This window comes from Centroberyx gerrardi, chromosome 17 (genome assembly GCF_048128805.1).
Source record: "Centroberyx gerrardi isolate f3 chromosome 17, fCenGer3.hap1.cur.20231027, whole genome shotgun sequence".
NCBI classification, from domain to species: Eukaryota; Metazoa; Chordata; class Actinopteri; order Beryciformes; family Berycidae; genus Centroberyx; species Centroberyx gerrardi.
The window spans coordinates 10,356,532-10,370,317 of NC_136013.1; the positions used below are offsets into that span (position 1 = coordinate 10,356,532).

The following is a 13,786-nucleotide window of genomic DNA, read 5'->3' on the forward strand; positions in this document are numbered from 1 at the left end:
CGCAGAAATGCATGATCAATATTTGTTGGAGCCTGTTAAAATGCAAATGTAAAATGTGAAATGTAAATGTCCCAGGTCTTGTTTGGGTAGCTACAACTCAAGACTGGGAGCTTATTTGAGCAAATCAGGATACTTGGCATTCGTAATAGACAGATGGATATATTCTTCTGTCTATAGAGAGATAGATCTACCCGCAGCAGAGCTTGATGTCGAACACTCCTGGCTGAAAAACATATGATTAACACATATCCATGACATTTCCAAACCCTTTTGAACATATTTCATTTTTTATAACTCTTCCTGGGCCACAAAACACATTTCTCAAATTCTAAATCTTTCCCCCAGGTTTCCCATGAATGTAGGAACCTGGCACTGTGAAACAGTAAACACTAGCAGATGTCCTTACCATGGTGAGTCCCGGCTGCATCCCAGCTCGTATGGCTTCAATCTGAGTAGGAGTGAATTGAATGGTGTTCCTGTAAGAAATGTGACATTTACATTACCGTTGATGTGATACTAACATACCAAATAATTAATCTGAGATGTTGAAACCTTGACAGCAGCAAAACACATCTATTAAGTTTTGTTGTGATGTTTTTTTGAAACCATCATGAAAGATAGTTCAGTCAGGGCTCCCCCATAGGATTTGTTGATGGGTTAGATTTCAATATCAAAGTGCAAACTGGAAATGCTAAAATACCAGATGAAGCTTAATTTTCATAAAGAAGGGCAATTATCTTTTGTTGTTATGATAAGCACAAGAATATTAACAACCAACAGCATTTTCTGTTCACATTTAATTGCATAAAATTCTCCACCTATAAATGCAGGTCTACCAACGGCCAAAAGAGCACCAAAACATTTCATAGCTAACATGCCAGAAGAAATCTCCAGGAGACATGCACAGACGAGCAAATCAAAATAGTCAGACCTACAGAAGTTGAAACAGGACACAAACCTGCACTGACAGAGCTATAAAAAGCATGCGGCTTGTGTTTTTTTACACTGTTTTCTGCTGCAAAGATGGTTTGCTAAAAAGCCCTCGAGACATGGAAGCCCCCCAGGCACGCACACACACAAGTAGACATGAGCAGATGCATGTGCACACACAAACACACAACCATTGGGTAGAGGTTAAAGTTGAGGTCTTAAGGCTAGGCACTAAAACGCACAAGCATGAGCGTTGTTTTCTCTGTGGACACAGTGGAGATAGATGAGGTGTAACTATCTTTAAAGAGGTCACTTCTGTTTAGAGAAGGTGAGACCCCTACTGTAATTGACTTGTGAACTGTGAGGCCTGACCTTGGCCTTGACCCCTCACCGTTTGGGCTGGTTGTAGGGGTATGGACCACGGTTGGGGGTGACGTGGGGCTCAACCATCAAGGTCAGGTCTTCCTCTTTGTCATCCACTTCCTCATTGGCCTTCCTCTTCTTCCCTTTGTCTGTTCTGTTTGGGAGTGGAAACTTGATTCTGGAACAAACAAAAGGCCCAAGGTTATTGAGTATATTAGTTTTAGTCACAGAGAGCTGAAAAAACAGCATCTAACAGAGTGATTAATTATAGCCACCCTCTACTGTGGTGGGAGTTTAATACATTACATAAATAACCACCAGTATGCGATAATACAATAACAGACAACTGATAAAATACGTAGGTCTTAACATTTCCTTTGCTTCTGTTATTCCTTCATTCATCATCAAGCTAAGACAACCTCAATAAGACCTTACTCAGCATCATCATTTGACCTTTGACCCTCACCTGAAAGGGGGGACTTGCAGTTCAGGATTCTGCTCTGTGACCTTGACAGTGTAACCGGGGAAACAAGAGCGTAAGTGGTCCAGGGACAGAAAGGTGTCGTTGAAGTCCAACGTGGAGATCTGATTGGGCATTTTGGAGTAGTGGGCACTGCCTGGATCACCGTAGCCCAGGATGATGTCATGAAGCCAGTCGGGGACAACACACTCTGTGTTCATCAGGTTTCTGATGGTCTCTAGCACCGCCTAGTACAGACAGACACAAAACACAGTTTGGATAGATATCAAAACAACAGCTAACATCAGTGAAAATCTGATTTGAGGGAAAAAACAAAACAAAACATAAAAACTGTCACCATTTGAATGAAGCACCTCAGGCAATAGAATTGCAGAAGCTTAAAAAAAACTCCATCTAGCAAAACGAGATGGCTTAGCTGGATAAGAATAGCTGTGTGGTGGGCTGATGGGGCAGTGGGAAATTTTTGTCTGTCAATTACATTTTAATGAGCTGCAAACTGTCTGATGTCCTGTGCATCAAACCCCGGATAGGGGTTTGATGAAACTTGTTTACTTTCATCTCTGTCGACATCAGAGATGGAGAGGAATGTTTCTGGAATACCTACTAGTTACTGTGCTTCTCAAAAAAAAGAAAAAAAAAACGCATTTAATTTCAGAAGCATCTGTCACTCTGGCTTTGAAAGACAGAAATGGGTTGGGAAGATGAAAAATAACAGATCACTCAAGAAAAAAAAAGCTGATAAACAAAACTGAGCAAAACAACTGTGAATATTAACAAATGTGTCACAGGATTGTGTGGTTAACCATTCCATTACTAGAGGAAAACTGTAATAGTTTGTGAAATGAAAAGGATGTAGTGCAGGGATTTCCTTTTTCTTAACCTTCTCTACCAGCAGGCTTCTTCAGGAGTGCAACCTGATCCTACAGTATGCATAAACTATGGGCTTGCTGCCAGAAATGGATTCCTGGCAGGAGAGCGAGAGGAGGGGGGCAAGCATCACAAGGTCACCCAGGGAGAAGTGTCTCTGTTTGGGATCAGTGGGAGGGGGGCCTTGAGCAGGCGGTAATCTCAGAGTTGCCCTGGCCCCAACCTTACAGCTACAAGACCCAAGCAGTATAATACGAGTGATTGATCACCCAGGGGTGATGTTGGGAGGGCCAGAGCTCAAGGTCTGAAGAAGCACTACTCAAACAGAGAAAAAAAAATGGAGGGGAATAGAGAGATAGAGAAAGGAGGAGACAACGTGCTTGTCTAAGTTAAGTGTAGGGGCTGAGCTGTGTGTGTTCAGCTTGTAGTTCAAACCTTGAAATTATTCTCCTTGGGTTTGCGCCTCATGATGATGTTGAAAGTCTCATAGGGGTCCTCAGACCCACTCTGAATGCTGCTGGTCATGTCCTGCTGGTACTGGTTCGGGTCCAGCCATACACGGAACGTTCTGGAGTCTCCTCGCAGCTTAGGCTTTGGGTCAGGTCCTAGATCAGAGTGGAGGGGAGAATGCTTGTTACAACTGACAACAAGTATAACATGTTTTGACAGGATATCAGTATGCGGTCAGCAACAATGACCAAGAGATGTGAAAACTCATAATTCAAATGCATAAATATGAACACATCATCATGCTTGACATCTGTCCTCTTGGTACGTTCCACAGTTTAAAGCACACCCAGCATTTGCTCTGCTTCTTCCTCTCTGTCCAAACTTGCAAGACTGGACATAGACGTCGGGACAGTCTGGTGTAGACTACCATGCGTCTCCTCCGATACACGTGGAGCCGCCAGCCCCTTCATTTCACCTGACAGCGAGGAGTTTTTCTGGGACAGCGTAACGTGCGTGGAGGTTTACACTATCTATTAAGCACCTGTCCTGTTGAAGTGTCCTTACGAAAGACAATGAATCCCTGTTCTGCAGCTGACCCTGTGCTCAGACCTCCCAATGGAGGTGGGGCAATTCAAAAGTAAGTAACAATAAAGTATCACATTATTATTTACATCTATCACTAACCATACCCCTTTCAGTAACCATATCTAATTTATGAATGATCAATTGTTATTCTAAGAAAAACAAGCATTGATACATAAAAGCAGAAAGGCCATATCTACTTTATAAAAAGAAACGTTGACATATGAGCTATGTGCCATGCAACTTCAGCCAGCTGCCAAATGTAGGGCACATATGGAGATTTAACCTCAGCTTAAGAGTCGAGGGAGTTGCATAATTCTCAAGCTAACCTGCACAAGCCTGTTTCTTGAATATGTGGCTAATGAGGTAGAGTGGATCACTGCAATTTAGCCACTACCAGTGCTTATAGAATTGAGAATATACACCTAAAATGTGTAGACATGTTTGTATGTGTGTGTATGTGCACACACGCACATACGCACACACCCTGAAAATAGAAATGACTCAGTCATTCAGATAAACTTTACAAAACCAAATTAACCAGAAAACAGAATTGCAATAATAATTTCACCCCATTATTTTATTTTCCAAAGTATACTCTATAAAGAGCATAGCCCTAATTTGCCCTGCTAGAGCAGCACTATGCCCCACCTCAATAGGGACAGGCCTTACATTGTGATGCCTCTCAGGCAGGAACAGGAATTACATTGAGATGCCTGACAGGCAGGCTGAGGGCTTTAGGCTTACTCCCATTGGGAGCCAGTGTGGTGCAGCAAGTGCAGCTTTCACAGATATCTAAATAGGATTCTTGCGTGGTGCTGCAGGGGTGAGAGCAGGCTAGTGAAATTAAATCCTGTTGGCCTCCTGTGTGTGTGGGTGTGTATCAGTGTGTGTGTGTGTGCATGTGTCACTGTGAGGATCATCAAATCCCCCTTACTAAAATGAGTGTGGTGATAGCTCAAGAGTGGAAGCTAGACCCTCAACACCATGGGATAACAGTGTGGACAGCTGGGCCAAGGTGTGTGTGAGCAGTCAAGACAGGTAGGCCGATGTGTCATCACAATAAACTGCCAGTTATTAAAAGATGGGATTAAATCAATACATCATTCAATAACAGTTTCATGCATTCATTCAGGTGGAATTCACATAATAATATAACATTTTAACATTCTGTACTTGAGTAATAAACAATTATTTGTCTGAGGAGAGTCCTGGACACAATAATCCTCTGCTATCTGTTAGTCAGTAGTTAATGTCCCAAAATGCGCCTCTCAGCTTGTGTCTCCCTACGCCTTCACCAAGTGCCCAATGATTTATGTGACACCACCCCTCCAACCAGTGAGCCACAGTACCACTCATCCCCGTTGGGGATCTGAAAGTTTAACCAAGCCGACAGTGGCAGGGGCATGTTCCCTAGCAGGATGCCTATTCGGAAAGCCCTGCCCTCTGCATTTTTAATCCAAACAGATGAGAGAGGATAGGGGACAGGGTGCTTCAGTACATGGACACATGTTCCGACAGGGGAAAAGGCAAACACTTAGAATAGCAGGGCTGCAGGCTAATTCAGGTTAACCAACCACTTGGAGGGACTGCTTTGGGCTGTGGGGGAGAGCAGGAGGGCAGCAGGAGGAAATGGAGCAGATCGCTTTATTGTACAGATACATTATACTATCCAGGAAATAAGTTGGTCTGGGGGGGGGGGGGGGTTTGTTTTTTGTTCGTTTTTCTCATTCCCCTCCATTGAGTCTTCTTTTTGATGTAAATTGTATGGTTTTTATTTAAGAACGATGGTAGCTCGCAGATTAAATAACATGCTGTGCTCAAATCATATTCATAAAGCCAGAAAGTGTTGTCATTGGCAATACCTTGTTTCAGAGCTAGAGGTGAGTGTAGCCTATACGGCACATTACTGTATTCTGCTGGAGAAGCACATCTGGTGTTCTATTACAGAAGCACATCCATCAGATACAGCCAATGCAGCTCTTGTGTTAAATCCAATAAATAAAGCAGGGGGCAGGGCAGAAAGCTCTCAGGTGTTCTTGCCGACCTCAGGTTAATGGAATGTTAATGTGGACAGGTCAGGTCGCACTATGACTGTCACCATGACAACACCACTGTGAACCCCTCATGAGGATTTGTGGGGGGGGGGGGTTAGGGGTCTGATGGGCGGGAGGATGTCATGTGTCACTGGTTTGTACATGTGATGATATTCATTTGTTACTCTTGTGTGTGTGTGTGCGCACATGTGAGCGTACCCTCTTCAATGACGCGTCCCTTGTCGTCCAGCATGCCCTGCACCTCGCAGCCCCTCACGTACACCAGGCCAGTCTGCTCCACGAAGGGCTGGCGCCGGTCGAAGCGCGTGCCGTAGGGCAGGTTGGGGCGCACCGTGATCAGAAAGCAAACATCGTGCTTCCGCAGCCCTAGAGAGAAAGAGGTTAGAGAGAGGGGTTAGACAGAGATACAGAGAGGTGTTAGAGAGATAGGGGTTTTAGAGTGAGACAGAGAGTAGCAGTGTGGGGCGGGGGGGAGTTTGGAGAGAGCGAGAGAAGCTGCCCTGTCAGCGTTTGGCTGATCTTTAAAACATGAAGCTCTAATTATACAATGGGGAAGCGGTAAGGGGAGGGAATGAAACCGTACTCCACACCTCCATTGAATTACAAAAAAAGAAAGTAAAACCATAAAAAAAAGTGTGTATGCAAGGTGGGAGGAGGTGGAGAAAGACAAGATTCTGAGGCTGGCGGCTTGGACAGCCTTCCACTAACGACACTGAACAAGACCAGCTGATTGTGTGAGGATCATGGCTTGTAGTTGAGATTCCTTTAAATTTATGTGGGATACATCAAGAGTACCGAACCCTCCAACATTACTTCTACAGCACATCTCCACTTAAAGCCCCTGTGTATTTTATGTTTAAACTGGTGCCATACACCGTTGGCATACATTGGCGTGCGAACACAACCTATATCATTCTCTATAGAGCCATAGCAGTCAACCTGCCTAACGCTTCATGGTGCTTTCTATGTTCCCCGTGAATCAATGTCTTTGAGGATGACAAGCTACAGTTAACGTTATCTACAGCGCCCCTGCCTACAACACAGAGAGACACAGAAGATGAGGAAATAAAACACGGAGGCTAAGTGGTACAGGCTACCCAGAAGTGGCATGTCTTCACAGAGACACAAGGCGGGGAGGGGTCACGAGTCAAGGTCTGGCAGGATTGAATAGAGTGGTGAGGGAAGACTTTATGGAGGATATAAACTGCTTACTGGGATGAGTGTTCGGAGACAGCAAGAAGTAACAGGAAAAGGAGGGGGTGTGGGAGGGGAGAGCAATATGTAAGGAGGGCTCTTAATGTATGATACTCTTAATGTGCATCATGTGCGCTGTGTTATGTGCTGATGCTTATTTTGTATCCCTGGTGAGGCCAAAAACAAGTCTGCCTCTTGTGTGGACAAAAACAATCTATTCTATACAGTACACAGAAACAACGTGGTTTGGAGTGAGACAGAAAACAAGATAGTTAGATATATGCATAGATGATAATGATGATGAAAGATAAATGGTGGATAGTGGATAGACAAGTACAGATAAAAAGAGATAGATGGATAGATGGGAGACAGAAACACACACACGTATTCATACCTTCCCACTCGTGTTTGATATGATCCCGTATGTTGAGGTTGACAGTGACATCAGCTCGGACGCGAGCGGGCCAGTTCTCTCCAATGTTGGGCTTGGCAACCTCAACTATGGAGAAGGAAGTGATCATCTGAGCCATCCTGGCCCAGCCGCCGAACACCACTCCCCCATACTCTGACTGCCTGTGTGAGGGGAGAGACACAACAAGCAGTTAGAGGAAAAACAGAATGAACATCCATCATCAAACAGAAATAAGCCCAAGAAATTTGGAAAGGCCTTAAACAGTATCGTTTTAATAAATTTTTGCGAGTTCTGAGAAATTTCCACGAGTGTTATGAGTTGTCGGACCAAGTAAACAATAGGAGGTCCTGCAAGTATTCTAAAAACTGTGCTGGTGAAATTTGAGATGTATTAGCTGCTTTGGCCAGTGTACAAAGGTGTGTTTCATGCCCTAGTGAGGTTAGGCACACCCACAACGACACAGGCAGCTTTAGTGCGACTGATGTCTGAGACCCCTGACCTGAACAGAAAACAGCACGACTGGAGGCAAATTAGTGATACACTTTATATCATGAATTTTATTGTCTATAATATTATAAGATTTAGCTACATCATGTTAACCTGTTAACAGCAGCAGCGTTTTTCAAAAGAAACATGCAGTGCAGCGAGCCTTGCGATGTTCAACTTTCAAAACGCATGTGTGATCATTTAGCCTTTATCAGGTTAGTATCCAAACGAACGTTGAGGCTGGCGTGATAATGATGTGGGCCTGAAATCAATGCAATAAATTTCCACAGGTCCACAGACAGTAAATCCTGCCTGCTCCACTCCTGTCAGATCAACGCTGGACTGGAACACAGGGCTCTACAGTGCTGCCATTTAAGAAGCATATGATCCTAAAAATAACTCCACGCTCGCTAAAAAATTGAATAAGAGAGCACATGTCATTTCATTTTCAAAGTAGGGGTGGATATATTAAATTAGGTTCAAAGATTATGTTCCTTAATTTATTTCCTATGTCTTTAAATTTTAAAATTGAAAACTAAATGTGCTCCTTGGAGGAAAATGTCACCACAGAACTGTGGATCAGCTGCTCATGAGGTCTAAGATTGTTTTATACGCGACATTACGTTCTCCATGTCCTGTCTGATCTTGTACAGCAGGTTGAGGTTCCTCAGCAGGTAGTCATGGTCTACATGTGCAGTGTAGTGTAAGCGTGGTGTAGGCCTCATCTTTGTGAAAAGCAGGTATAGTGTGAGGTGACCACTAACATCCAAACCAGACTTCTACATATTGTGCTCACTCTTGCTTGATAGCACAAGGTGTTGTTACATCAGAATCTGTATAAGGAGAACATTTTGTTTAAAAGGAATTCAGGACATCTAACCATGGTTTCATACGCGACACCACATCCTCTATGTCCTGTCTGATCTCGTAGGTCGACTCCAGGCGGAAAAGGTTAAAATTCCTCAACAGGTAGTCATGGAGGGTCAGGAACTGGAGGTTCAGCTTGGGCAGGGCCAGGCAACCTGAAAAGACAGACATAAAGGATGGAGAGAGAGAGAAGAATAAGTAAATGAATAATTAGACTATTAGACACAGACATCAATTTAGGCTTGCTATCATAAGAAAAAGACTGAATGGTAAAATGTATGCGTCTCTACCTCGGTTATTTGATCTACATACATTCTTGCTTCTATAAAGACTATTGCTATGTTACACGAATAATGCGCTTAGGGGGTGTTGCTTGAATGGTGGGTGGCATCTTAGTGGCTGAAGGTGTCCTTGCCAGCTAAAGAGGATTCCCCATGAGAGGGGTGGCAGCTCAGTGCCAGATGAGTGCCCTTAGAACAAGGGATAACACAGCATGGGGGTGTACGTGTGTGTGTGTGTGTACGATAGGGCATTGGCTAGACATGCAATCAAGCGTGTGTGCGGTGGCGCACTTTCACACCCCACCCACGCAATCACACACACACATACGTGCAAACAAAAACACAATTCACGCATGCATACACACAGACACACACCTTCGCCTGAGTAGTACTCGGTCGGGACGATGTTCTCATCCCAGATAATCTTCTCCGTTGGATAAAGGGGCATCTGGTTAAGTTGCTCAATCTGAGAGATTCTGCGCTCATGACGGGACACCTGTGTGTGGCAGACAGCGAGAGAGAGAGCGACAGAGGGAAGAGAAAGAGACGCAGAGAGAGAAATTGGGTTAATGAACAAATGTCCCTCTGTCCCTTCGGCTGAGTCTCGAAGATGTTTATCCTCTCCCTCACTAGAAGACAGACCAGGGAATAAAGAAAAAACATTTCCACAGAATCAGGTCACTCAACCATTCTATTACATAATACCCACCGTAAACGTCTGGTGTAACTAAAGCCTTTTATCAGACGTCGTCTCAGGCTAGTTCTTCTGCTAGACCTCAGTTAGCCAACATGTGTCTGTGTCTGAACACATGTATGAGTATGGTAAGTGCATAGGCCACATTATGGGCTAAATATTTGCACATCTGTTGGATTACCACACCCCCGCATCAAGTTTGTTTACATGCGTGTATGAGTTTTAGAACAGAGTGCCCTAGAACAGTGGAGGGGAGGAGTCGGTGGTTGTGTGTTGATCAAACTACCATGCTCTAGGAGCGATATAATCCTCTCTGCTCTCAAATGTGGCCGACTAGCTGCAATAATGGGCTAATCCTGTTATAGTGCCATGTCCCCTGCCTATCAGTATGGGACCCAGGGTTATTTCACAGTCAGATGGGACAAGGGCCGCTCTATAGACGGGTCAGCACTGCTCTGTAGACCCTACAGAGACCAACACCATGTTGAAGACTAGTTGCTTTACTATACAGTTGCTTCACTTTAGACTTACAATAAGTAAGCAGGTAGGGGATCATTATCTTGTTCATGGACACTCCGTGTTCAAAATTGAGTTTTCCAAGGGCTGGTAAACTAAAAAAATTACATGATTTACTGCTTACAACTATTCCATATTATTTAAGTGTATCAAATTTTATATCATTCTGTAAGAAGAGGAGTAGTTTGTTTATTTCACAGGTTAGTGTACATGGTGATTTGCCCTGTAGCTCTCCTGACTGCATCCCTGTAGGTATTATGATGGACTCATCTAAATTCAGGCACAACAGCACATTGTCCCTTCTGGAAAAAAGTTCCCCTTACATAAATTATTCACCATGTGAGGGAGAGTGATATCTGCTGCAGAATACAGACCAGCTCATCTGGTCCCTCAGAGGAAGTAAATAGCCTAAACTAGTCTAACATTGGCACTGGTATAACAGCAGCACTGCCTCTCAAGAGGAGCGGCTCCTCCCCTCTAAGCTTAATTATGAGTGTGTTCTCTGCAGCATGTGACCTGTTTTGCAACCGTACGGCAGAGCTCTGGTCCTGCGGCCCCTTCCTAGGGTCTGGCACATGTATATTACACACACAGAGTCAAAGAGATCTCGGTTGTTGGGGGCAACCTCGGGCGCACACAAACGAGTCCCCTGACATTGGCTCCTGCAACAATCTAATCAGATAATTATGAAAAAGCTCCTCTCCATCGCTTCTCAGAGAGGACCTGGGGAGGGTCTGAGTGGGTAATTATGTATAACCACAGGTCAGCCTGCCAGCACCCTCTTTGATGAAGAAGCCTATAGCATGTGTGTGAGTGTGTGTTGGGGCCACTAGCGGGACAAGGGTCCATTTTAAAAAAAGGAAAATTATGAGTGCAGGGGAAGGGGAACCAGAGAGGACAATCAAACCAGCTCCAGCCTTTCAAAAGTTAGCGGAAAAAAAACTGGGCTCTTTATCTCTCATCAGCACTGTCCTCAATTCACCCTAGCCCTCACAAATGCCCACATAAAGCAGTAATTGGATTAAAAGGCAAATTCAAGAGGGACGGGCAGTGAAGAGGGGATACTATACGTATTCCAAGGTCAAAAGCAGAAATTAATGACTTTAAAATGAGAAACCCAAAACCTATTATGCCGTAGCGTTTGCTGACTGCTCCACAAATAATTGCTCACCAACATCGTTTGTAGAGGTGCACAAACACCAATTATACAGAACCAATACGAGTACTTTATGAAGTAAATCTGCCGATACGAGTACTGATCAGAGTACTACTGTATCTGCGGGGAATGAAAATATGCACTTTTTTATTTCAAAAAGTCATGTTCACAACGCATATTTCTAACATTACTTAATTCTGCCTCATCCTACTATTCAATGATCTCCCTCCGATCAATTAAATGATCTGATGCATTAAAGACTGTCTGAGAAAACGATTTGAATGTTTTGTTTACAGAGAATGAATGGGACCATATTTGCCAGAACAAAAAAAAAAAATGTATTTAAGAAACGGGCTCATTTAGTTTAAGATTTTAAACCAATATTACTGGACTCCCTGAAGGTTAAGGCCCTGACACACCAAACCGACATCAAAGAACCAGCGGCGACAAAGGCCGACTGTTGCGTCGCCTGTGTCTGGTCCAAAAAGTTGCACTTGAACACACCGCAAAGACTACAGCCAACGGCCAACTAGCACGTACATTCTGCGCCTGCGTGAGGGGAAATAACTCTCCATACCAGCAGGTGGCGGTAGTCTGTATTCATCATTCAAAAAGGGAAACCGGAAGACCTAGGACTGCAGATATACAAACCGTAAACAAAGCAGCGTTTGCTTACCATTTTCACACCTTCTCGCTCATCACAGACGGTTTCGCTACTTCTAATCGAGAATATGTCTGATAAGAAGTTGCAAATGGCACTGGCGTTGTCAGCCCTTGGTCTTTTGGTTGTGGAAGAACGACTTCGTCGTTTGCTTGCTTTCGTCACTTCCGTTTCTCTTCTCGTGCCAATCAGAGTGATCTCTCTCACTGACGGGCTCCGCCGCCGATTCAACATGCTCAATCGGCCGAAAAGCCGCCGACAGGGGTCCGACTAGTGCCAACGGTGCGGGACACACCGCAAAAACTAGGGACACAGACGCTTACCGACATTGGCCGACGGCCTGGTGTGTCAGGGCCTTTACACAGACTGGGCCTCAAAGATAATGCTAACTACTAGAGATGCCAAGGTAAGGTAAGGTGAAGGGACTCTGGTACACGTCCTGTGGAAGTGCCCTCTAATTCAAGATTAGTGGCACTAGATACATGAGTGTATTAAAGAGGTCACCGAAGCTGATCTGGACTTCTGTCCAAGACTATACATATATATATATACATGAGGTGATCCTCTGAAAGTGTCCCACTGTGATGCCTCAAACTGGATCCAGACTAGGGAGACAGATAATCAAGAGGGGATGGAGAAGTGGTTTACAGAACTTGGTAAAGTGGCGGCATATGAATATGTTTCTTTCAGCATAAGGCGAAAGATGAAAACACACACATTAAAGTGGGTCAAGTACTTAGTACATGTAGGGAGGAAAACTGTACGTGAAGGGTAGCAAATTATAGCCAAACTTAAGGCATGCAGGTGTTGCACTCTGTATGCTGTAATGAGCGGTAAGGTATGAAATGAAGAAGCCCTTGGATTGTGTGGGCATTCCCATTAGTTGCCATGTCTTTATTTTTCATGTGCTTATGTTCTCATTACAACATGTACGTAAAAGGAAAAAGCTTTAATAAACTATAAATCATAATAAACATTAGTTAATTCCTCTGTATGTTTGTTTTTTTGAGGGACAGGGAGAAATTTTATGCTATTATTTTGAAGGCAAAATCATCTCACTATATTCTGGCAGTTTTTGGGTGTCCAGTTCATGTGCGTTCTTGTGTCCTCCATGCTGCGTTGGTGTAAATTAAACAGCAGAAATACAATTCCAAAACAAAAGAATGTGAGGACAAATGATGGATCAAGACCCCAGAAGTTTCCTTGCCAACCAAGGATGCATCGGATGGTGACATGGCTCCCGAGAATGAATGGGAAACCCCAATTCTGATTGTGGGAACGATGCATCACGAGTAGCATTTAAGGGTAAAAAGAGGTAGGTCATCATTTGAGGCTACGATATATTTCTGTCATGTTCCTTCAGAGAGCTTTAAGCTCAGTGCACAGACTAATTAGGGATGGGATGGAGGAGCCAAGGCTAAAAAACTGAGATGCCCTCATGGACAATTCAACAGGAGCAAGGACTGCACTTACCAGCAGCTCAAGGAGAACCTCCTTCTCATAGGTGGTGTCTTGCCCTTCAGCCAGCTCTGGCAACAGACATAGATACGAGGCCACCTGGTGGAGCGTGTTGGAACTAGAGACAGAAAGGGGACAGGGGAAGAAAGAAAAGAAAAGAAAAGAAAGAAAATATGAGAGGGAGAGAAAATTAAGAATCAACAATCTTACAATATGCACTTTTAACATTATCTATAATACACTTTGTGAATTCTGATGACACTAAGCAGACAATGACTAACTGCTGTCCCAAGGCAATGATTTACTGATTACTGAAATGGTTAGTGAGGAG

The 13,786-nt window shown here is 43.9% G+C and overlaps 1 protein-coding gene across 1 annotated transcript in view; it reads right to left on the reverse strand.

Moving 5' to 3' along the window:
• Nucleotides 1-13,786, reverse strand: part of aqr (aquarius intron-binding spliceosomal factor) — a 53,328-nt gene that overhangs the window by 27,802 nt on the left and 11,740 nt on the right. The window contains exons 15-23 of the mRNA XM_071902201.2: nucleotides 13,471-13,573; nucleotides 9,346-9,466; nucleotides 8,703-8,844; nucleotides 7,319-7,497; nucleotides 5,929-6,096; nucleotides 3,077-3,246; nucleotides 1,760-2,001; nucleotides 1,322-1,471; nucleotides 407-476 (exon numbers count right to left, since the gene is read on the reverse strand). Of these exons, the coding sequence (XP_071758302.1) occupies nucleotides 407-476; nucleotides 1,322-1,471; nucleotides 1,760-2,001; nucleotides 3,077-3,246; nucleotides 5,929-6,096; nucleotides 7,319-7,497; nucleotides 8,703-8,844; nucleotides 9,346-9,466; nucleotides 13,471-13,573 (1,345 nt within the window). The remainder of the gene's footprint in view (nucleotides 1-406; nucleotides 477-1,321; nucleotides 1,472-1,759; nucleotides 2,002-3,076; nucleotides 3,247-5,928; nucleotides 6,097-7,318; nucleotides 7,498-8,702; nucleotides 8,845-9,345; nucleotides 9,467-13,470; nucleotides 13,574-13,786) is intronic.